Consider the following 24,578-nt stretch of genomic DNA (forward strand, 5'->3'; position numbering starts at 1 on the left):
ACTGGACTAGGCTTTTGCTTCTAGCTTGATTCTAATGCCACAGCCTTGCCATGAGAACCACCTCCATGCTGAGCACATTTTACAGGAAGTTACTGTTTAACATTGTAAGGTGTCAGAATCCAAAGCTGGCGTCAAGTGACCTGTTGGCCTAAGTGTCAGAATCAGAAAGGTGTTAAAGGTCAGTAAGAGCAGGAGGACACTTAAGTAGCTTTAAAAGTTTACACCTAGGTGATTGTTCACTATTGCTTTTTACAATTTCCTCTGCCTAATTTCTGTTCTCTGACTGTACACTTCCTTAGTACTGACTGGATTATTCCCCTCTGGGGCCTTTGAAAAATAATCTCCAAGGGAAGAGTGAAGTGCATTCCCATATTTTTATTTTTATTTATATGCATATACCGTGTCCCACATGTGAATATTGGTAAAACCTGATTTTAAAAGGCCAGTAACTCATTGTCATCTGCAAGAGTGGTGAAAGAAAAATAAACGTGTAGGTAGACATTGGTTTTCTTAGCCCTGCAAGCACTGCTATTATCCTAGATAATTACCTATTACATTTTTAAGATTAATGTTTTGGAGCAGGTGGAACTGAAATTCCAGAATCTCTGTTGTGCATACCCATCAGATAGGTAGCTTTTCAAAATTTATCTGCTGCCTTACAGTTTCACTGTAACCTCAGTCAAAGAGATTTAATTATAAATTTTATGCAGATATTACACAGGAACTTCTTATCTATATCTAAGTTGTGAAATGTGTCTCTTCTTGTAATCTTTCCTAAAGAAAAAGAAAATCTAACTTACCTGTAACAACATTTATTCCTTCCTTATAGCTTCTACACTTGATTATTGCATTATTGAAAGTTACTTTATTCCTTAAGTCAGTTTCTCACAAGTGACCTTCTACAGATAAATAAATAAAATCTGTAACATAAGTCATAACTCAGCACAACAGGACGATCTTGTGCTCTTCAGTACCAGCCAAGCTTTGATGTACTGGAGGCTCAGTACAGACAGATCCAGGACTAACAGGTGAGAAATGGCATTTCTCTTTTTTCTGATGATATAAAGACATCTTTTTTGTTAAAGAGCAGTGTATGGGTTTGGTAAGGCTGTAGAGAGGGCTGCTTGTGGGAATGCTGCAGTTTTAGCACACCAAGTTTTGTCTAGTGTCTGCTCTGGTTTGGGAAGGTTATTCCAATGCACATTTTAACCATATTTTGTGACTGTGCTCTGGAACTGTGCCAGAATCTTCATCTTTCATTTCATGGGTTTCTGTATACTTGGAATTATATCTGCCAATTTCATGGTAGTTACAAGTAGCCAAAAGCTCTTGGGCCCATCTTCAACAAAACTGTTTTTATCTTCTCATTGCAGAGACAACTACCTGCAATTCTCCTTTTAAGGGACTTGTTGAGGGGCAGTAAAGGAATTTATGACAGGACAAGGCTTCCCTGCCAGGCCAGTCCTCTTTCATATAAAGTCCCCTCAATTAGCAGAGCAAATACAGCTGTTTGGCCTCACTCGAACACAAACATGGAATTCCCACTGCACTTAGTGCTCTTCCAGAAATGGAAACACATCTTAAAGAGGCAGTATTTTAAAGCAGGTTGAGTCTATTTATCTTTTGTGTAAGATTAAATTCAGTGTAAGGACAGAACTCAGCAAAATAAAGATCTACATACACAGCTGGAAAACTAAAAAGTGAAGGTAACTTAATGCAGTCAAGCTCTTTGGAAAACTTACATTAGTTAACCATGTTTGGGAAAAAAGAAAAGATAAAAAATCCAGCACCTTAATGTGCTTGAAAATGTCTCCTTTAAAGAAAACCTAATTATTCTGGAATTGGAATAATTTGCTGAACACTTCTTTTTTAACATGATCTCTGCTATAATGATTTATAATTTCACAAAGATTTAAAGTAAACCATTGTCACACCACTTGGCAGTGCATCTAGTTCCAGTCACCATGAAAGTTAATGCTATCCATCTATTATAAAATGCTTCAATATCACTCTTAGCAGTTAATCAAAAGTGAACAAGATTCTATAATATAAAAAACATGCTGGAAGTGCCTACTTAGATAAGCTAAAAGGCCATGTTAGCACCCCATCCAATTGAAAATAAATAAAATCAAGTCCTTCTTTCTTTACCTTCTTCACCACAGCCACTTTCTCATTTCATCTACTGAAATTCAAGGGGGTTGGTTTTTATTCATTTAACCACAAGCTAGTATGTCCACGACAAAGAGAAGACTCATTAATGCTGCTGTAATGCAAATGGCACAAATGTTACTTGAAAAATACTACCATAATAATTAAGTAAACACTGAGGTAGTACAAACTCAAAGTCCTGTAGAAATGTTCTCAATGCTTTTTCTTTTATGCCTTTTATTACTTAAATTATATTCTCTGATTCCATGTTTATAGAAGCTTTCTAAATTCAAAAGTGGAAAGAAATCAGCTTTAGACAGCCTTGTAAAAATATTTTAAGGAGCATGGTAAAGTGCTCAGATATTGAATAAATAGTGAAGTAGAAATCACACAGAAGTATTAAAAACTGCTTTTCAGTCAGATTATTATGAAAAATAAATTTCACAAATTTAGTCTCAAATGATCAAAGAATACTAGAGTACATTATGTTAGTATCCTTCCATAATTTCTGCTTTGTCCTTTGTTCAGTGAAACTTTTTTTGTTGAGATAGGAAGAGCCTTGGGATTGTTGATCTTCAGGTTTATTTTTAAAGAAAAAACACTAGCTTAAATAATCTAAAGGTCAGCTGGTCTTCCATATACACACCAATAGCAGAAAATTATAGTGCTCTACACCTTTATAGTCGCTACTGTTTATGGCAAAATGTCTCATGTTAATACAGAAAAATTTGGGGCTTTTTACTTGTGCAAATTATGTTTCAAGTCCTTGAAGTTCTAAAACCTGAAAATGTGATGGCTTTAAATGTTCTAGCAAATAAAACGTTTAAAGAACCCTTCTGTAATTCTAATAGTCTCAGGAATTTTAAGAACTTGCTTTTTGGCAATGTTCTTAAAGACAGCTGTATTTACTGTGCTGGAGAAGCAAAAGTAGTCATAAAAACAGCAAAAAAAAACCCAGCACCCAACTCTTAGCAAGGGTACAGAACAAAGCCAGGTTTTGTTCACTGATTTAAACAGCTAAAAGGGCTCTTGAAAATCAACGATCCAAACTTGCCTTTCCTCTGCTGATAGAAACATACAGCAGCTCTTTGTTTCAGTATCATTATTCAACATTTGCCCTGCTACAAGAATGTCTCCTCCAGCCTGCACGGGGGGAAGGAGAGAGGCTTTTTCTTTAAACCACAGCACTTTGACCTCAACTTCTGTGCTTTGCTGCACACAAGTTGAGGTCGTGCCCTCCTGATCTGAAAGGACCTGCAGAAGGACATGGAAGGCCAGGTGTAACTCAGACCCTGCAGCCCCAGAAAAGCCATCCCCTAGCAGTGTGACACAAAATGCCACAGCTGCACCAGCCTCGCCCCAGTGGCTGATCACACCATAGTATTGTTTGTGTCTGTAAATGGGTGTCTCTCCGAAGAGAGCAGCCTTGTTACTGATACAGCACACTTCTTCCCTTCCTGTGTTTCTGAATTTTCTTTCAGTGTACAAGCACAGGTGATCCCTTGCATTGCTATTAAGAGCAAAAATGGTGATTTACCCTCACCAGAAGTGCCAGAAAGTGCATTCAACTTCTGGTGCTCTCTGCAGCACGCATATGTTGTACACTTGTGGCAAACTTCTATCTGATAAAAGCTACTTACTTTTCTTCCCCCTTTCTTCCCCCTTCCCTCCGTTAAAGGTACAAACTGAGGTTCACTGTAGTTAAAATTGATAAAGAGGTTTTCTTTTATGCTGTGCAAATATGCACTTTACAGGACAGCGCAATGAAATACAAATGGGAGTTACTGGAAAGTTAAGCTGCATGTGCTTGAGTGATTTTTTAATCCATTTTTCTTCCTCCCTTACCAACAGCTAAAAATATCTAGAAATAAAGCAGAAAACACATTTCAGTGCTCTTAAAACAATTTCTTCCTGTGCTTTTCATTATCTTTTTCAGCACAATTTTCTACCTCATCTTGAATAAAGGATCACATGAGATAATGACCTCTTCTTCAACCATATAATGTAGAGCTGTCCCGTCTATCAGACTGAGTCAAACATTACCCCCTTTATCATTCTTAAGGGTATTACTTTCTGCTAATACAGCTGGTTCTTTCTTGTTTAGCACTGCAGGAATTTCAGCACAGTCCTGTTCACTTGTTTTACTGGATGTAGAAGGTGGTGGCTGAGATGGTGTCTCAAGAAAAGCAGAGTCCTTTTCATCTTCACTGCATGGTTGTTCACAGGCTTCTTACTCCCTGCAGCTGGAATGGCATTTGGCTCAGTGGCCCATTGCCAGCACTCTGCCTTCCTCAGGGAGCCTGGGACTTGCTGGGCACTGGTGTGCATGTTGTGGAGTGGTTTGAGGAACTCCTTTGTGCAGCATCAGACTTTCACTATGGGGTCATATAAGAATTGCTGCAGAATGTGAAGCATTGCAAGCAGCTATCTTTAATGAAGATGAATTCTTGACTTTTATGGGGGTACTTGTTGAGGGACCTGAGAATTTAATTGGCTGGAGACCTACTTTACATGGTAAACAGCTTTCTACTTCAGTACAGTCAATTAATCATCTGTAAAACAAAGAACTTCAATTTTAAAAAATGAACCATATATGTAAATTGTTATTTTTATAACATTATTACAAAACAGACCATCTGCAACAGCCTTTCACAAATAGATTTAAATGATACTGTAAGAAGCATAAATTAGTGCTCCCAACAGTTCATCACTACAATCAGGGCTGCCTTTCTGTGACTAGAACCATCAATCTCTTCTGCCTCTCTTAGATGACACATTAAAAACTGGAGCACTGAAGTGGCTGTAGGCTGGCTCAGGTGACTGTGCCAGCAAAATGCTGCTTTTAGGTAACATGTGGAGAATGGAGGTGTAATCACAAATATCACCATAAAACTGCAGAGAGGAAGTTCTAGAAATGCCTTTTAAAAGAATACATCTCCAAGTTATGAAAATCAGTTAACCTTTTAAAGTTTTCATTTAAATTTCTGGTTTAGCAGTCCATTTAACTAATACTGCTCTCTGGCTTTTCAAGTTACTCCTTGCCAGGCTGCTGAGGAATCTCACCAGCCTAAAAAAAGCCCATAAATTTTTTCTAGCGAGTTCAGTTGTGCAATTAAGAACTATTTGACGTTTTATAAAAATGTAAATTTAAAAAAAAAAAGAGAAATCTCAACATGCATAGATATTTAAGGAACCTGAAATTATAGAGGGGAAAAAAAAAGATGGCACTGTATTTGTTAATTAATTTTACACCACCTATGCAAACCAGTGTACCTTTGATAAACTGGAGGCATATGGTGCAAACTGACTCTCGGGGGCATTCTTCCAGAGTCTGACATTCAATCAGCTCCTGAGGCACTCTGCAGTACCTGACACCTGCATTTCATAGCAGCATTGTACTGATGAGCTGAGAGAACACAGCCATGCATATTTACACCTGACTAAATACATGAATATGTGTATTTTATTATGCAGAATTTAAGCTCTCAACCTGCTGACATGAGCATTGCTGACAGCCAGCATGGTGCTTCATTCATGTCAATTTCTGTCCCCTCTCTGGAACATCCCATAAAACATTTTCTTCCCTCCAAAGAGGCACAACTATTTTACAGTGTTATGAAAGTTTATGCAGAGGTTTTTATTATACTTAGTTGGCAAATATTTTTTCTTATTTTTATGTTAAAAAGTAGTAATACTGAAATCAAAAATTATTACTCTACCTCTCCCTTTGCAGGCATCAAAAGCATCCATCATCTTTTTCAGCTCAGCTACTGAGTAATAGCTCCAGATGTATTGGATGTTATTTCCAGCTTCTCTAGGAATATTATTTTAAAGGTAACAGTTATGTGATTAGTTGGCTAAGTCCTTAGAAATGTACCATTGGTGAAATAGATCATTCTTTTTACTAAATCCTAACTATAAGGACTTAGCAGTAAATGTTTTATAAAGCATAAGGAAAATGTTACTCTGATTTTTTTTTATTCAAATAAGAGGTTCTAATCCTCCTGTGAATGCCTATTGCTAAAATTGGATATTCATGAAAGGATAGATGTTCATAGAAGAATAATTACAGAATTAATTATGTAAAACCTATTTTTCTAGAATATACAGTAGGAGAACAGATACCTCATATGTTGCCAAATACCACTGGAATAAATATTAATGTTCCCAGCCTAAATTTAGGAAGATATGCATCCTAATTATAAAGATGATGAAGCATCAAGAGCTCTATCTTAATCAAAAGATGCACAGTGACACTTCTGACACTGCGCTGTGAGAGTGACAAAGACCAACTGCTTCCAGTTGTAAGTACAGGTCTGCCAATAATTTCCAATTACTGCCATGTAAATCCATTAATAGTGCAGTACAGCTGTACACGTTCTTTAAAGAATTAAAGCCATTTCCTTTCATCTTTGGTTTTCAGTGTTCAGCTATCTTAGAAGACTGCACAAAAGAAGTGCATGAATCGCAACCATCTTTGCAAATATTTCTAGAAGTTTTTCTGTATGGGGATTTATTCACCGTATTTAGTTTAAATATTAGAAAGTAATTTTTAATTGTTGTTTTAATTGTATTTTTAAATATTAAGCAGAATAAGAACTTACAGCAACTGCATGCTGACCACCTTGTGTGTACTCTCTCAAATTCTTAACCTCCCAAGTTTAGTTTTTATCTTGTTTATTTGTTTAATGTGGCCATTCTATTATCCAGCTGCTTTGGGAGCTGGAAAGATTCCTTCCACAGATTTATAGTACAATAATACTGCATTATGCTACATATGATAATATTTAGGCATAGTTATAATATGTATTTATTCTCACTTCATAGTGCTTTCATGTTTGACAGTCACCTTACATTTGTACATGCTTTTACCATGAATTTTCATTCCTAGTGCCTTATTAGTTGAATCAGTCCCATCAGCTCTTGTGGCATACATACCAATAATTTTACTTTCACAGCTTGCTCCAGAAGTGTTGAGACAGTGCAGGAGCCAAACTGTTGGCTTGGTGCAAACTAAATTGTAAGAATCACAGAAATCCAACAAAGCCTAGAAAAAATACAAAACATATAGAATATTAATAAGAATACAGTATTTTTAGTTGAATAAGCTTTTCTATTTAAGTTTTCTTAACTGTACCAGTGAGTTCTTTTAAGTAAATCAAGGATATAGTTTTTCTAGGATAACGTCTGCAGTTATTTCTTACCTGATGTTACCAGAGAATGGTGTGAAACTAAGAGGTTCAGAAAGGCAACAGAAATAGTTAAAGGCAAGGCAGCTCCCTAACATGCAGAGAAATGAAAAGGCCTGGAATTGTTTTACACTTTTCAAAAGGAAATGAGTAAGGGAGAATGTGAAATACAGAGACAACTTGCTAAGAGAACATAGATGACTGTCAGGAATAACACAGCCAGAGCTGGTAGTATGAGTTAATTTCCTGCCAGATGATTAGAATTAGCTTTTAAGTTACAATACTCTAAAACCTTAGGATTTCAAATAATACGCTAATTATCTTTTCTCCTTTCTCATTCTAAAGAAATGTCAGAGTACATTTTGTCTTACAAGTTTTAGGAATAATTTGTAAAACTGAAAAAGAAACCCCATCCCAAACAACTTGAAGGGATCAAATCTAATTTCAAGTAAGATTTGAAGCCAAATAGGAAACTAAATTTCCTTCCTACTACACAAGTTCTACAGCAGACTTGCATGTACAACACTCACATTTAAACTGTTGCTGTATTGCAATGATGGTAAAAGCTGGTGTCCTTAATTATACCGACTGCATTATCAACTCTAGGATTTCTTAACCTAAAACTCTTAATTAATTCATGATTTAGTGCAGTCACTAAGATGTGCTAACTTGGACATTCTATAGTTTTAGTATTTGATGCTAAAGAATGTCATGGGTTGGAGAGTTCAGCATCAAATATTTTAAGAAATGTCAGGACGTTTTTAAGCTCTATATGGGACCTTGAAGAGTGTATTTCCATTTCATTAGCCAAATGATCAGACAGACTGTATGGATAAGGGATTCCAAAATAATCTGCTTCCTCCTGCAGTGCAGTTCTAACTTTTTCATCTTCAGGAATCTGAATTTCTCCATGAAGATAATCCAAAAGATATTTGAACAGGTTTCCATCTTGACCAATTAGACATGCTCCTGAAAACATTAAGTTATTTAAAATACTTTACCAAGTCATTGAATACAGCCTTTTGTACAAAACTTCTGTGCTGGTTTTACTGAGGAGGAATAAGTACACTGTCTTTACTCTTTTAAAATGGTATTTTATTTTCCTGGAATATTTGTTATTTGAAGATAAAATTCTTAGTGCAGTAAACATTTCTTTGGAGTTTCAGTGAAATCACTCTTTACTCACTGTTGCAGGGATCTGTTCAATTTTGCTTCTAGACCATTTAAAAGAGTTAAAATCAGCATCGGTTCCAGTACACATATAGTCAAACCTTCCCTGGATATTGCTCAAGTTATACTGTGTGTGTTTCTTTTTCTCTCCTCTGCCTGCAGCGCACGAGGACCCCACAAAGACCAACCAAACCATACGGTCTGTACAACAGGCTGTTCACTGCAACTGTGAAAGATGGTAGCAAAGTCCTGCTGTGTTATGCAAACTCCTTATGTTAAACATTTTGGGTATTTTAAACAGTTTTATGTATGCAACAAGGAATTACTATTCTTCATCCATCGTATCTTTTAACTGGATCTACTTTGGCAGGATTTCTAAGTCACAAACAAGTTTGAAATTTGACCCATGAATAGTTTTATTCAAACTTTTATATCAAGCCATGGTGGTGAAAAATGCAATTTTTACTGTCTGAAACAAAGGTCAGACCCAAATCTCTTTATGTAATGAACAGAGGGAATGAGATGCCTCTGGAGATTATAGGGGTTCACAGACAGACTCAAGATAAATGCCAAACACTCTGCCAACTTCAGTTTTATCTATTTTTGTCTTCTTACTGAAGAAGTACATTCCAAAGCCACAGTTTGGACAGGGACATGGCACTGTACAAATGTGTGTGTTTGCAAGCACAAATAGACTTGTGGAATTCAGATGAACTACCTGTACATATAAAGTCATGCATGCAGAATTGTTTTACAACCTGGAATTAGAAGCCAACTGATGCTTAGCAAACTGGGAAAAGATATACTAAAAAATACATAAATATATTTAAAAGCATTTATTTGCCAGAGAGCTCCATGATCAGAATGTGATATTTAGAGCTTCAATGTATTTACCTGATTCATGCACTTTCAGAGGAAAACGTCCACTAAACATGGGCGCCATGGAATCCTTGAAGCGGTGCAGAGACTCGCGCCTGGCTGTGTATAAACAGCCTCACACATCCAGTCATAGAATATCCTGGACATCTTCAACCTTGCCCTCTTCCACTGCATTTGCCAATGGTGATGGCATTACCAGCGATTCAAACCTAAACCAGATACAAATAGCAATCAAACTAACGTCGGCTACAGACTTAACATATCACATACAAGACCTAAGCAATAGCTCAGCTCTTGCACATCTGTAACAGGATACCACTTTAAAAACTGTTCTAGAGACCTAGTAATGCAAACAGCCAAATATTCTACACCTTTAGTGTAACAATCTCTGGCGTTTTAGTTTGCTAGGAAACACAAAGCTTACTCTTTCGAGACAAATGGGCAAGCAGAGTTACGTGGTGAGGATGTGTGACTAGAGCTCTGGAAGGACAACCTCCAAAATCCTGAGCATAGTTCACAGCACTAAAGATGCAGCTGTTTTTGAACCAATGACACCGAGGTTTCTTTAAAAATCGATCTTTAATTAGGGCTGCTTTAACTTTCCGGGCCGCTCGCTCGCCCCTCCCAGCCCCCGGGGCGCTGCTCCGCCCAGGAGCGGAAAGCGCCGCGCGCCCTCGCCCCGGAGCAGCGCTCAGGGCCCGGCCGGGCTGGTGCCCCATGTCACCTGCACGCCGCTGCTCCGCAAAATGCCAGCGGGTCGGGCCGAGCGGGGACAGCAGAGGGGCAGCCGGTGTGGCCTGGCCGCGCCATCCCCTCCCGGAGTCCCTGCCGCGGGCCAGCCCGGTGCCAGGGCCCCCGGGGCTCGGCTGCCGCTGCTCCCGGCGCTGCCGGCAGGGGCTCCCTCAGGCGCCCTCCCGAGTGTGGCTGACCCGCCTGCAGTCGGCTGCTCTGTAAGGCACAAACCGTGCTTAATTTATATATATATATTTTATTATTATTATAATAAGTACGGGTTTACTCAGAGTGGGTTTGATTCTATTGCTGTTCCTATAGTTTCCATAGTAAGAATCTTAGCATGGTTTGGCTTGGAAGGGGACCTTGAAGATCATCTACTTCCAGCGATCCCGCGCCTTGAACACGGGTGGGGCATCCACAGGTTCCCTGGGCAACCTGTTCCAGTGCCTCTTCACCATCACAGCAAAGAATTTTTTTCCCTAATAGCTAATATAAACCTGTTCTCTTTCAATTTAAACACGTTTCCTCTTCTCCTGGCACTACATGCTCGTATAAATACTGTTGTTCATCTTTCCTGTAAGTTCCTTTAAGGTACTGGAAGGCTGCAGTTAGGTCACCCCAAAGCCTTCTCTTCCCCTTCTCTTCTTGTGAACAAACGCAATTCTCTCGCCTTTCCTCAAGAGAAGTGCTCCATTTCTCTCATCTCTTGATGATCTCCTCTGGAGCCTCTCCACCAGGTCCCTGTGCCTCCTGTGCTGGCCCCAGAGCTGATGGAGGGTTCCAGGTGGGATCTCAGAGCAGAGCAGAGGGGCAGAATCCCCTGCCTTGCCCTGCTGCCCTCAGGGCTTTGGATGCAGCCCAGGACACGTTTGGCTTTCTGGGCTGGGAGTGCCCATTGCTGGGTCATGTCCAGCCTCCCCTCCACCAGCTCCCCCAAGCCCTACTCAGCAGGGCAGGTCTTGGTCTGAGAGCAGCTTGAGCTGACTCCTGTCATGGTGCTGCTGGGTTGATGGCAGAGGATCTTGAAGGTCTCTTCCATCCTCGATGATTCTGTGATTCAGTAATGCAGGCAAGATGCATTACTGAATAGTCACTTTAAAAAGTCACTTAAAAAAGACATTCAGAAACTGTCCTGTTAAATTCCTTGTCTGACATACAGTTATGTGGTCATCAAAATGCATGCAATAAACAATAGAAAGGTGAAAATAGGTTCTTGTTACACTTTTGTCTCCGCCTCATTACACAAAGTTTATATACATGAAAAATATTTCTAAAATGCAAGCTGCATTTTCTTTAAAAAAAATTGCAACATTATGTCTTGTTCCCATTTAATTCTCCTTTATTTGCTTACAAAATTTATTTTTTTGCCCAATCATACAGTAAGAAACTATTCTTTTGGATACAACTGCCAGGTAACTAGGAGTGCAAAAAACAGCGCCAAACTCTGGATTTGTGCAGACTTTCTGGAAGGTATGAGCTGATTATATGTTTAGAATATATAATATACAATATATTATATAAAATATATTTTATATATCATATTTACTATATAATGAGATAACTAAATCCCAGATATTAAGTGTCTTTTTATTGCTACCTGAAGTCCAGTAAAAATCCACTTACTTAACTCTACACTGCACATATAAGAAATGTGCCTATGTTGTATTTAAATAGTTTACTCAGTTATATTTGCAATTCCTATTGATTTTCATCTTGTATCACCCTAATTTTTTACTCCTAATTTCCTTTTTGAGTGTTTTGTCACCAATTTAAGGTATTTAAAACTTCAGCTACAGGCTCACTGGCAAAAGGGTCAGACCAAATGATCTGTAACACACAGCAGCTACAGTTTCATCTGTGTCACTTGCTTTATTCTGGTCTGTTACTACATTTTTTTTTTTTTGAGATTACCTAAATATTCATGGACTACCATGTTTTCAGTTAATACTTAGGACCATTAACTTTTAATTCAGACTTCAGTCAAATTAATAACATCAAGGAAAGAGGCAAATAAATCATATAAATCATCATCTGGTCCTAGTACGGGGATAATAAATTCTTTTTGAAATTGTGTAACTCTGACTTATCACTTACGACTTAAAACTCACTTCTTTTTATCTTAATGCAGATTTGTATTCAAATGGCAGTTCGGGCCATTTAGTAAAGCCATAAAGTAAACACATTTCATTTTTCTTGGCATCTAATCATGCTCCAATTGCAGCAAAGAGAGGGAATGGCATTCCAAGCACCAAGGCTCTCCTGGACAGTTCTTGACCAAGAGTGTACCCAGAAGCCAGGTTTATATATATATAAACAAACAATGCAATAGGTTTTGGACCTCAGATTTAACCATGTGAATTAGCATTACAATTCAGGCTTAGTAGAGCATTTACTTGGCATAGAAGTGTGCAGCATAACCAGCCCCCACAAGCAAAGTGCCTTTTGAGCTGCGTGTTTTGGGAAATGAACACAGGGATGTTTTTGTTTTGGTGTTTGCTAGTTTCCCAAGGAAGCCAGGCTTACATACTCATCCTCTACATATTTGTGTTTCACTTCACCAAGTTCAGTCAAATTTGATGGAGACGAAGAGGCATTAAGAAATGGATTTTTCATTAAGCTTGTGCAAGAAGTGGTGTGATTAGAGGAAGATAGGTTCTTAATACTATAATTTCAGGAAAAGCTGTATCATGAGCTCAGGTCTTGTTGGACATAAGAAAATCTAGAAAGAGAGAAGCTGTTCTACATAATCTACTCACCAGAAGTGCTTTAGTCATAGCTCACACTGTATTAGGCACTACAGGATTAATTCCTCAACCAAGATTCTTCTCAGACATGAATATATATGTGTATTTAGTAAAGTACAAGTTCAGTTCCCACATGATTAGAGCTTTCACAAGAGTCTGTGTGTCTTTCCCTCACTACTTTTCATTTCTATTCAGTTTAAAGACCAGTCATAGGATCCCAAGTGACTGAAACTCATAATTCTGCTCTTAATATACATTTAAGATATATAGGCTGTGAAACTTGGCAGTGCTTTAAGTTCTTCCTTACTTTGAGTAGCTGGCAATTAACTGGAGATTTGTACATGTGAAGTGTTCCAGCATGGGAGTTCCTCAGTGAAGTGTAAAGGAAAGTATGACCATGGGTGGAAATGCAATATTTCACATTTTATTTTAAATTTATTGCCCACAGTAGTGACATTAACACTAAATGGAAGCAAATTGGTGATTGCCTCTTCAAGACTTGAGACCTTTGTGGAATTGGAGGAAATGAAAACTCATTGTTGGATCTGGAGGAAAACATTGCCTTGTGGAAAGGAGGAGGAGGTAAGTTCTGTTAGATTGGTTTTCTGTTTCTAAAGTTATGTAAGGTTTTTTGCTCTTTTATTTGGCCAGAGTTTTATAGTGGCTACAGTCACTTCCAAGTTTCCTTGTAAGGGAAAATGTACCAAAGGTATATGAGGTGTGCTGGATCAAAGCTGTATTTTAAGGATTTTGCACTTTCAGGGCCACACTGAGAAACTCTGTCATACATCATTCACTAAAAAAGGTAGAAGTGAGGGACTCTCCAGATGCTCTCTTGAGCAGATGATGAAAACAGTAAGTTCATGAAGATCCATTTTCACATAATGCTACTCGTATGTGTGATTCCTTTGACTTAAGTTATAGAATATTGTAATGTTGGCACACAGCAAGGTAAGGTTTGTGACAATTACTGCATTACAGAAACTGATGCTTTTTATTTCAACCTTCTGAATCTCTGTAAATCTTTTAAAAAATCATTAATTTAGCTAATTATAAAATTACCAATTCCTGGATCAAATTTAGCAATTAATGTCCACCTGAGCTAATGGTAGAACTGGGCACATGTAGCCAGTAAAAGAGAATGTATATGAAGAGAATATTAAAGGGCTTTTGAACTTAAAAGAGATTTTGGGGAAAAGCATTTAATTACACTAAAGTACTTCATGCAATTCACAGTCCTGATATTACCTGAACCACATTAAAACTGGGCTTGCTCAAATTCTGTTGTCAGAGACTTCCTGCCCTTCCAAGTCTGTAGGTATGCAGGCAGCATATAATCTACTAGGCTGTAAATTTACCACGGTTGTCTTCCTAACTGCCTTGATGTCTGTCTATACATTGTTATTCCATGTAATAGCTCAAAATCAGCCAGAAAGAAATTTAACTTGCCACTGAGAAGGAATTACATGTTTTTCTGCCTTAAACTTAAAGGAAGTCTTTGAACTGAAAGCCAAACATCTCAAACTCTGGAGTATTTGGAGATTTCTACTCTCTTCCTCACAGTAAACTGAGATTGATGCTAAGCGTTCATATCCTTAATGTCTATTTTTTAAAATTTAATTGCATGTTATTAATGGTTGGTATTGAAAATGGCTTTCAAAGATACGTAGCTGGGAAGTTACCAACTCCTTTTTAAAGCACTCCGAGATGTCACTAAAGAGCCGGAACCGTGGATCAGCGGTAAATGACGGCTAATTTACCACTTGTAAAACGTCCTTGGCCGAAGGTGAGAGCCCAGCTGGGCTCCTTTACCGCAGCACATTCCGCACTGGGTGAGGCCCGCACCGCCGGCCGCTCCCGGCTCCGGGAGCCCCGCGCGCCCCGCCCGGCCCGGCCCGCGCGCGCCCAGCCCAACGGCGCCGCCTCGCGGCGGCCCCTGGCGCGCGCGCGGCCGTTGGCCCTGAGGGCTCCGGGGGTGGCGGGGCCTCGCCCTCACGCACCTTCTTTGGGCCGCCGGTCTCTGCTCCTCTGTCTCGGTCTCTTTTGGGTTAACTTTGCACCTTTTGTAATGCTGTTCATTTAAATGCGTCAGTTTTAAATCTGTCTGACAAAGCACAAGCTGGTCTGGTCGTATTGTGAAGTGGTAAAACCTGGGGCTTTTCCCCTTTATGTGTCAACTCGGATAGTTAATGTGAGGGAATAGACAAGCTAAAAAATCTATGATAGTTTCAGGTTTCATGGTTTACTAGTTAAGTATCTCTCCGTGTTAATGTCTCATTGTGTTGATTAATTCATTAATCTGCTTTAATTAACTGAACAAAGGTGAAGACTGAAGCAATTCTTTCAACTTCAGACCCAGAAGTCCTCACAAGACATAATAAACTCAATTTTGAAAAGTGTCAGAAAGACCATTTATTTATTTGGACATTCCCCTTGACAGTGTACAGATTCATTTTGAGGATGGATAAAGGTGCAACTGCTAAATCATCATCTGCTGTGTTCACCTCAAATGCTGCTAAAGGATGGATGAAGAAGAGGGATGGAGCTTTACAAGCTGCAAAATGGAATGCTTCTTTAGCTTCTAAAATCAAAACTAAATTAATAAGTAAGTCCTGTTAAAATAAAACTGAAGCTACATACTGTACTTAGAATGTATGTATGGCTTCAAAAGGAATAGTAATTGTGTTCAACATGATTAGCTGAAATTCTGCCTGTTACAACCATTCTGTAACAGATAAGTATAGGTAGGTTTTCATAAAGACAGTGGGAATATATATTTTTAATATAAAGCCTTTTTCTTTATGTTGTCAAAACTCACATTTATTATGAGAATGTTTGAACGTTTTAATTTGTAAAATTTATATATTTTTTTAATATTTGTGAACATTTTTATGCCTCTGAAACCATCAATTTTTAAATGTTTTCTTAAAATAACCTTATTTTTAAAAATCCAGACTAGAGCAGAATCGATGCATGAAATAAACTTGAAACAGACAGAGTAGTCATCAGAATGACAGGTACATAAACTGTTTTATATTGGAAAGTGTTAGGCTTTGCTGCTGTGGCACCAGAACCTACAGATAAAATGTTGTCATATAGTGATAGTTCATACAGAGAGGGCCTGGAATTGAAGCTGTTGAAAATAATATTATTTTGTCTCCTTTAGACAACTCATCTATGTTTAAAGTATCTTTACAACAAAATAACAAAGCATTAGCTGTGGCTTTGAGTGTTGAAAAAGAAAATTCTCGCAAGCTAAAGAATGAGAAGATTTTTCTTCAGAAGGAAGTAGAAAAACTGCAGCTTCATAATATCTCGCTTCGTCAGAAACTAACCTGTTTGGTATGCTGCAAATAATATTATTTAAACTTAGAGCAGCTAAACTAAGCTTTTATCTTTGTTTGAAACTTAATGTTACTTCTTAAAGTGGTGGCTTAAAATACTTGTCTCAGATTTATGAAGTTATATCACCTGACAGCATAAAATTTACATTTAATTTTATTTTTGTAGCTTTTTTTGAACTATTTTATCTATCAGTGTGTATATCTATAGCTATTTTAGTCCCAGGTTCACCTTTATATTTATAGGTATTGAGATGAGTTTGTGCTCAGTTAAGTAAAAAAAATTGCAGCATAGAGTCATCTTTTATCTCTTGTCTCTTAACACTTAAAATATATTTTTTCTGTTATATGCAGAATAAAACTCTTATTGGAATAGACACATTTTTGAATGAAAACCTCTTAACTGCAATAGAAATAAGCAGTCCTTCTGAGGTAAGATGCATTTTCAACTTTACTATATTGAACTTATCTTCCAGGGTAAGATTTTCAAAGCATCAAATTGAGTGCAATGTTGAAATACTATTTGTGTTGTAAAACATTTACCCCAATTCCTTAAAACTTGGGATTAAATGAGTATATTACAATATATTTAATTTTACTGTACTGAAAATTTAGGATTTAATCTGGTTTCCAAAGTATCTTAAAGCTAAATATCAGTTAGCCTGAAAGAAGAATCATGTGGTAACAAAAAAAAAAAGCTTAGCACTTCAGTATGTAGAGAGCAAGATACCTGCCTTCCTTGCCTAGTGCTGCAATAAATATCTTACATCTGGAAACTTAACCAGAAAACTTAGTCCATGTTAGTCCTTGTGTCATGGAAAAAAATACAATCATTTTTTAAAAAAGGAAAATACTGTGTTGTCTGTTCTCAACTTGCTTAGTGTTGCTCTGTGCTTCTATATGTACAATGTAGTTTGTAGGAGTTATAGCTACATTTAGAAAGTCTGTACATTCCTTCGGGATAAAAGTAGGTTATGTATTTTGATGAATTTTGTAACAAAATATTTTGCTTTAAAATTATTGCCTGTGTTTGAATATCATGTATCTTCCATCAGTGCATGTATCTTTTTCCCATTCATTTTGTGGGGTTTTTTTCCCCCGTGGATATTTCCAATGCTTAAAACATAAGAGAATATTTAACTATTTGTATTTGCCTGCTCTTTTTCTTTTGAAAGGACCTCCAGAGTTCCTTTCCGGTGTCAGCTGGCCCAAGCAGCCCTGCTGGTGACAAGCTCAGGAGTGCACGTCGGTCAGCTCGGTAGGTGCTTGTGTGAAATGCCAAGGTGCTTGGTGTCTGTGGCCTTCTCTTACAGCTGATCTTTGCACCTTGTCCTGGCTAGTTTTGTGGTAATGAGAAACCATTTCCTGTTTAATCCAGAAATGACCTGTTTTCAGCCCAGAATTTAGAGAGAGAGCGATAGATAAGACTTGTGTTTGAGTAACTCACTGCTTGTATCATGTGATCTCACCAGCCCAGAGCAGGATTTGCTATCATCAAAAATACATTTGCCCCAAGACAGAACACAATTTCATACTTGAGTTCTTGTTTTCAGCTATTATACATTGCTAAGAGAACATTTTGAACACTTGAATGTCATGATGGAAAATGTAATAAAAATCTTCACAGTAAAATTTTCTCTTTTCAGATCTGTAGAATTGCCAGCAGAGCTTCCTTTCATTGCAACAGCTACTGCAAAACAGCAAGGTAGCCCTTCTCTGGGTGAAGCATCAAATTCTTACAAGTGTACCACTAATTTGACAGAGGAAGTGCATTCAGATCAAGTCAAGTTTGCATCACTCTTGTCTCCTGGTACAAATAATCAAAAGTTCATTGAAACAGAACCAATGGTTGACAAGAATAGATTTTTGAAAGGTATGATGTATTTCTGTGAAAGTAATTTATTTTTTACACTCTCTGAGAATTAGTATTTAATAATTCATTACTCAATGTGCAATACAGAAGGTATAGTAATATTCATAAACTGTAATAAACTAGTGAAAAATAAATGCTCATCCATAAGTATAGGTGTCCTGATAATCATTTATAGAATAATATTTGTTGAAATTACATAGCTAAGATAACCAAATAATAGCTCAAATAGTAATAGAAAAATGGGTTTATTTATGTCCAATTTCAAAAGTCCGACTTCAGTAAATTATGAAATTAGCTCCAGTTTCCTGAATTTTTAAGGACCAACCATAGAATGTGTGTATTTAGTTTAAAAATAAAAAGTATAATTTTCCGTACTTCTGGTTCAGCCTTCAGTAGTTTTATGCAGATGACTACACCCCATTCTTCTTGTCCCCAAGCTGCTGAAATTTTTCTCTTTGCAGAAAATCAACTGTGTGCAGAATTAAGTTGCAATAGTGCCTTCCTAACTCGTGGAAAAAATACACAATTCTTAGAACAGTCTGAGGAGCCTACAGAACAATATCATGGTAGTTTATTGCCATCCTATGAAAATGTGACTGAAAGAAAGAAAAATGCAGTACTTTGTAAGTCAAAAACTCAACCTAATATTTTTATCAGAAACCTAAAGGATTTTGATAAAAAATGTAGGCCATTGAATCTGCCTCATCATACCATCAACAGTAGCAGCAATGCCAATGATAGGAATTTGCAGGAAGGTTCAAGTGACTTGTCTTGCCTTATTCTTTCACCTCTTAAATTTAACAGTGAAAGTAAGACAGATTTTAACAAGCTGCTTTTTACTGACAAGATGAAGCCTGAAGAAACTATCTATGATGCTGATATGGAGTTGACTGCCAGTGATGCAAGTGAACTACTCACAGTTACAGCAAAAGGCAATTATAAATTGCAGCAAAATAAAGTTAATAATGCCAGTTCTGACAAAATACTACCAAATTTCAGAAAAGTAAAATATTCTAAGAAGGATAAAGAAAAAATTAAAAGCAAGACTGAAGTCCATTCAAATCTGCATGTAGAAGAAATGCTCTCTAGGGCTGAGAATAGTGAAACTTCAGAAACTACTGATTCACAAACTCAGCTATTCCAGAATCAGACAGAACAGCTACCTACAGGAAATTCTGTAGAGCAACAGAATAGAACAAGTAAAGCTAAGGATTCCAGGGGGACATACCACGTTAATGTAATGAATCCGAGAAAAAAAGAGACGTATAAAGGAACATTCTCAGAAATGTTTGGAGAAGTGGAAGGCAGAATACAAAAAACAGACTCATGCTCAACTGTTAACAAGATCCAACCAGAAGTTTATTGTGCTGAAAATTTACCATTCCAAGATAACATTTCTGATGTATTGGCCTTACAGGAGGGCTTTCTGAATACAAATGAGAAAGATAACAAACCAACAATAAAGAGGAAGACTTCTCAAAACCTTTCCAAAGCAAACACAGAAAAATCCTGTAGAGAGGAAAATGGCCAGTATGGAGAATATATTTCAAAAAAATCTCAAACTGAGATAAACCAATGTGACAACAGCAAGAGAAAACTAGACCAGAAGAATATTATACAGCAAAAAAACAACAGAAAAAGTAGTCACAGACAAGGTAGAGAAGCTGAAAATGACAGTCCTCATAAAGTTAGTCAGAAAGTAGACCAAAAGAGCAGCCATTTTTCACCAGGCAGGTTGAAGCGTACATTGGCAAAGGCCAGCCGGAAAGCATGTGTGATACCAAAGGAAAATCTTACACGGTTCTCAGTTTGTAAAAATGAAGAATTAAAACACAAGGATTCATTGCTTGCAGAGGCTGGAAAGAAAGCCACTGTAACTCAGCAAATGCAGGTAGCTTTAGTTACTCAGAATGGTGTAGCTCTGAATACACCACAAGCTAAAGAACAGGTTGATGATGATGCTAACAGGTTAAAGAAGGTAGATTCCTCAGCAGTGGCAAGTAAACCCTCCCACATAAGTAATTTTCCTGATAAGCACGTAAAGCAGAAACAGAGGTTTAGTTCTGATATTACTGAGACCAGACCAGAAAAAAGTTATTTCAGGCATATTGGTCAGGGGGGTCAGAATATTTTGGATGACCAGGAAGCCCCTCATGAAATGAATTCCTTTGTGAGTAATTTGAAGCCTGTGATTGAGGTTGAATGCTGTAAGAATACGCCATTTAAGGCAGATAGTTCTTCCCAGGAAGGTCTTCTCGATATGGAGCTCCCAGCTCTTGATAACGACAATGCTTCCATCAACTTCTCTAAACTGAAAAGCTGTGAAATCCACAGGCAAAAGGATCGTAATGAAGCACCGGATGCTGAAAAAACAGAACAAAATATGGATCATATTTCTAAACAGAGTAACAAAAATACTCTGACACCTTGTCATGGTAAGTGTGTGGGCTAGAAAAAGCAAGGCATTTTGAATTAGGTGGTGCCTGAAATAGTGGTAACATGTTTTCTCTTAATTCTGTCCTCTCATTGCTTGTTAAGAGCAGATAAAATAGGAGTGGAAAAGGGCAAGAACGAAAATCACCAAAATCTTCTATATCATGTATCAGTTACAATATCCTTTTAAATTGTGGTGACCAATATCCTTGTTACATCTCAATATATCCCAAGATGATATTTAGTAGCGCAGATATGAGTAGTGTACATTCTTAAAAAGCAATTTTAGTTAAAGCATGTATTCCTTTTTTGAAGAATTCCATTATATTCAAAAGATGGGGAAAGAAAGATAAAATAGCTTGAGCTTTTATCCAAGAGAAACAAGACAGGGCTACACTGTTCCCTTCTTAAATGGAAAATATACCTGGACTTAAAATTTCATTTTTGTTTCTTTAGAAACACTGCAACTCAACAGGAATTCCCATATCTAAAAGTATGTTGAGTAGATTTTTCTATAACTTGCCTATGGGCCAGCTTTGATGTGACAGTCTTTTTTAAAGTAAGATATATTAAGAACATAAGAAAACTTTAATGTAGTCTGGAAGATAGGTTTAAATTCTTCTATAATAAATACAATTATTATAATGCAATGTAATGGAGTTAATAAAATTGAGTTATGCTGAGTACCTTTAGTGTAGGAGCAGTAATCAATGTGGCTGAATTACGAAACACATATCAAAAATAATTACTAATTGAAGTTTACATAATGATTCACAAAATATTTAAAATGAAGCATGTAAACTGCTGTATTTACAGGGAGAAAAGCTTTCCAAGAACTGACAAATACTAGTATACAATTTCACACTTCTGTACCTAAATCCCCCCGAACTTCAGAAGATTCAGCAGCACCACTGAGACGAGGCAGACCCACTGTTTGCTACAAGGAACCCAGTCTTCAGAGGTAGGTACACATAAACTGGGGCTTTTGTTCTTGTCTTTTGCGTACATAACTACCCCCAGTAAACATCAGTTATTAAACCCCTGAATAAACAGTTGAGCTCTCACAAGTCTCTTTTGAAAAGATGCTTCAGTGTTGATATAAGGCTTCTCCAGTTAGTGTGGCAGAATTTCCAAGTACTAAAGTAAGACAACAATAGTATTCAAATTCTAAAATATAGTTTGGACTAATAGAAAATAATAGTGAATCTTAATGTTTATCATGATATAATCCCCTTTAGAGATGAATAATTATGAATGTTATACTTAAAGGTAAATTATACCATAATAATGTCCTTGTAATCTTGTCAAATAGAAAGGAAATTTATGTACTAATATTATATAATTCAGTCGTTTTAATTTAACTAGCTGTATGTAATATAAAAAATCATTTAAGATATATTAATTTGATAGTTGGTTATATTGGATATATTATTTTATAATTAATTTGCCTCTTATTATTCTTGGTAAATTTAGTGGCACAGGATTTTATAGATTATTAAAAGACAACACATAAATTGTGAAATAACTTCTGAAATTTAAAAGGGAATTTGAAACCCAAACTTCCATTAAGAAAACTAATATATTTGCCCTTACATAAAGGTCCTAAATATAAATGGACCTTTAGGTTCATCACTTCTGAAAATATTCTGTGGGATTTTTGCCAGAAAGTTGTTGAGGTTTTTCCATTTGGTTTGGATTTTTTAAGTATAATATTAATTTAAGAAACAGTTCCACTGTGTTGAGTGTGTGTTAGTAGGATGTGTATTCATGAGGTAAAGACCAACTTACTTTATGACAAAGGTATAAAAAACCTTTTTTTCTGGCAATACTGTGGCAGGAGGGGATAAATGCACAAACTGAAAAAAAAAATAGAGCACTGTTCTCATACAACCTCAATATATTTTTTACTTCTGTGAGTTAGCAAACAGTTGAAGCAGTGAGTGAGGAAAAGTAGGAGCTAAAAGTAATGGAGAAAGTCTTCACTTTACCACTGGCAATTCAGAAATATTTATGCCAGATCATTTATTAAAAAAATGGTATGGGATTAGAGTCACACTTTTATTTTATTAATTGACTTATATGTTAAAATTCTGCAGTATTGCATACTGATGCATTGCCACTCTTTTACCCCAAAATGATAAGTTCTGTACTTCTGAGAAATGGTAACTAATAACAGAAAAAAAATATTGATGCCAATCAACATTTTAGATGATTGTCTCATATTTATATTGTAGTTAAATTTACACTGAATGAGTGCCGTTAAGTGTTCGGTTTAAACAAGTTTTGAATTTTTTTAATAGAAATGTCACATCCTAATATGATAGAGGTCACATATTTCCAGCATTATTTTGGAAAGCAGTAGTGTCTTGCTTTTTCATACATACTTATTTTCCACGAGTTTAATTTCTTTAGTCTATCAAACTTTCATTAATGCTATTTACCATGTGAATTATTATGATCACATTACTATAGTTGCACATGTGCTTGATGATATTCATACCTGATGTTTTTTACTTCTTTTCTTTACAGCAAATTAAGGAGAGGGGATCGATTTACAGATACACAATTCCTGAATTCCCCAGTCTACAAAGTAAAAAATAAAGGAAATTTTAAAAGCAAATCAAAATTTTATTGAGGAAGAGAGAATTGCCTTTATGGACAATACTTCTAAAATGGGTACAATTGTTTATGTATATATGTAAATGTTTAGCAATATAGAGTCTTTGTTGTTCTTTGATTAGTAAGGTCTTCCACAGTGAAATTTTCTGGAGAAGAGCCTCTATAAAAGGGGCACAGAATACTTTACTGAGGAAGGTTTATACAGGTGAGGCTCACTCCTGTTTTGCCTTTCAGGTCAGTAATTTTTAATCTGTTCAAATGGTTTGCAGCACTTCTTAAATTGTTAGAAAATATATGTTTTAATGAGAAATAAAAATAAACCAGCTTTGGGAATTGTACTTGAGTTTTTCATGTTTGTTTTGAGTGGAACCAGTTCTCAGTGCTGGTTGGAACGGATACACGCATACCAAATATTTATGAATTTATTGAAATAGATGGAGATAGTCTTTTTTTGATAGTTGACTTTTGGATTTGACAGAATCACACAGAGATTTGAATAAGGAAATCTCATTGGGAAAAAAAAAAAGCACTGCAATAGGAATTCAGTAGCAAATAGGGTCTAGAGAAAGCAACACCATGAGTTTCCAATTGAGACTGCCCATGTGACAAGTAATACAGTAATGTCATACCATTCAGATTTCAGGGTTTGGTACTGCTTCCCCTCTGCATTCCATAATGTGCTGTCAGCTGACAGTTTTCTGGTAGTACCTGATTTGTAGATGCTACCAGAGGCTCACTACCTGCACAGCTTTTACACATTACAATAGATAAGGTTCAGGTTAATCTTGCAACAGAGAGGCATTTTTGATGAGATAGAGATCTAAGTTAACTTATTTTGGTTATAGATGGTGGTTCTTCATGCATATGCAATAGATGTTACTAGTTTATACAGGCTTAAAAATTGATCAGACACATTAATGGAAGAAAAATCTATGAGGAATTACCAGAAACACCATTTCTGGCACAGGATGTTCCTGAATTGCAAATTTTTGAAGGCTGGAAGATGATTCTGGAGAAGCCTTACTATGCCTTTGACCAATTTTTGTACCTTTTCCAAGGACATTCCCTGGTGACGCTTTCAGAGACCAGTTCTTTGGTTAGCTTGACCTTTTGTCTAATACAGCATGTCTCTTTTTAAGAGGTGTAACTGATATGCTTAAATTTATAATGTATTCTTCAAAAGTATATTCTTAGAATACAATATATTCTTTTAAACATATTATAATATATTCTTTAAAACATTCTTTTAAATGTACTCTTTGTACTTCATTGTAGATTACATTGTAAGCTGGGAAGCTAATGGAGAAGTTAGTCCTTTAACAGATGTTTAAGACAAGAAGGTGGTTGGGAGCAGATGGCATTGATTTGCAATCAGGAAATCAGGCTTTATGAACCTGATAGTCTTCTCCAACTAGCTTGGTGGGTGAGGGCAGAGCACTAAATGTTT

General features: G+C 36.8%; 2 protein-coding genes across 9 annotated transcripts; one reads left to right on the forward strand and one right to left on the reverse strand.

Moving 5' to 3' along the window:
- Positions 1-26: 26 nt before the first annotated feature.
- On the forward strand, positions 27-23,469 carry SGO2 (shugoshin 2). Of its 8 annotated transcripts, none has more exons than XM_077181223.1 (11): positions 10,064-10,336; positions 11,502-11,591; positions 13,314-13,447; positions 15,188-15,470; positions 16,032-16,207; positions 16,561-16,638; positions 17,382-17,464; positions 17,853-18,079; positions 18,541-18,702; positions 21,329-21,473; positions 23,042-23,469. In XM_077181223.1, exons 3-11 carry the CDS (start codon positions 13,391-13,393, stop codon positions 23,145-23,147), a joined length of 1,317 nt encoding a protein of 438 aa, XP_077037338.1. In that variant the 5' UTR covers positions 10,064-10,336; positions 11,502-11,591; positions 13,314-13,390; the 3' UTR covers positions 23,148-23,469. The 8 variants fall into 8 exon arrangements, with proteins under 8 accessions (XP_077037341.1, XP_077037340.1, XP_077037338.1 ...); XM_077181228.1 differs by having other exon boundaries at positions 15,306-15,470; XM_077181227.1 differs by lacking the exon at positions 23,042-23,469 and adding an exon at positions 20,414-20,514 and having other exon boundaries at positions 21,329-21,462.
- KCTD18 (potassium channel tetramerization domain containing 18) lies at positions 4,181-10,105 on the reverse strand. Its single transcript, XM_054636012.2, is given in 11 exon segments — positions 4,181-4,326; positions 4,329-4,391; positions 4,394-4,483; positions 4,486-4,700; positions 5,422-5,467; positions 5,470-5,523; positions 5,868-5,964; positions 7,004-7,195; positions 8,095-8,306; positions 9,402-9,595; positions 9,933-10,105. Coding segments are annotated over 11 exon segments (1,482 nt in total).
- Positions 23,470-24,578: the final 1,109 nt, after the last annotated feature.

This window comes from Agelaius phoeniceus, chromosome 7 (genome assembly GCF_051311805.1).
Source record: "Agelaius phoeniceus isolate bAgePho1 chromosome 7, bAgePho1.hap1, whole genome shotgun sequence".
Lineage (NCBI taxonomy): Eukaryota > Metazoa > Chordata > Aves > Passeriformes > Icteridae > Agelaius > Agelaius phoeniceus.

Bases quoted from the DNA above. Each gene is read 5' to 3' on its own strand.
- SGO2 (XM_054636756.2), top strand. From the start codon at position 18,927: ATGAAGCCTGAAGAAACTATCTATGATGCTGATATGGAGTTGACTGCC. The intron at 20,515-21,328 runs GTAAGTGTGTGG...CTGTATTTACAG, and splicing joins TACTCTGACACCTTGTCATG to GGAGAAAAGCTTTCCAAGAA. The intron at 21,474-23,041 runs GTAGGTACACAT...TTTTCTTTACAG, and splicing joins AAGGAACCCAGTCTTCAGAG to CAAATTAAGGAGAGGGGATC.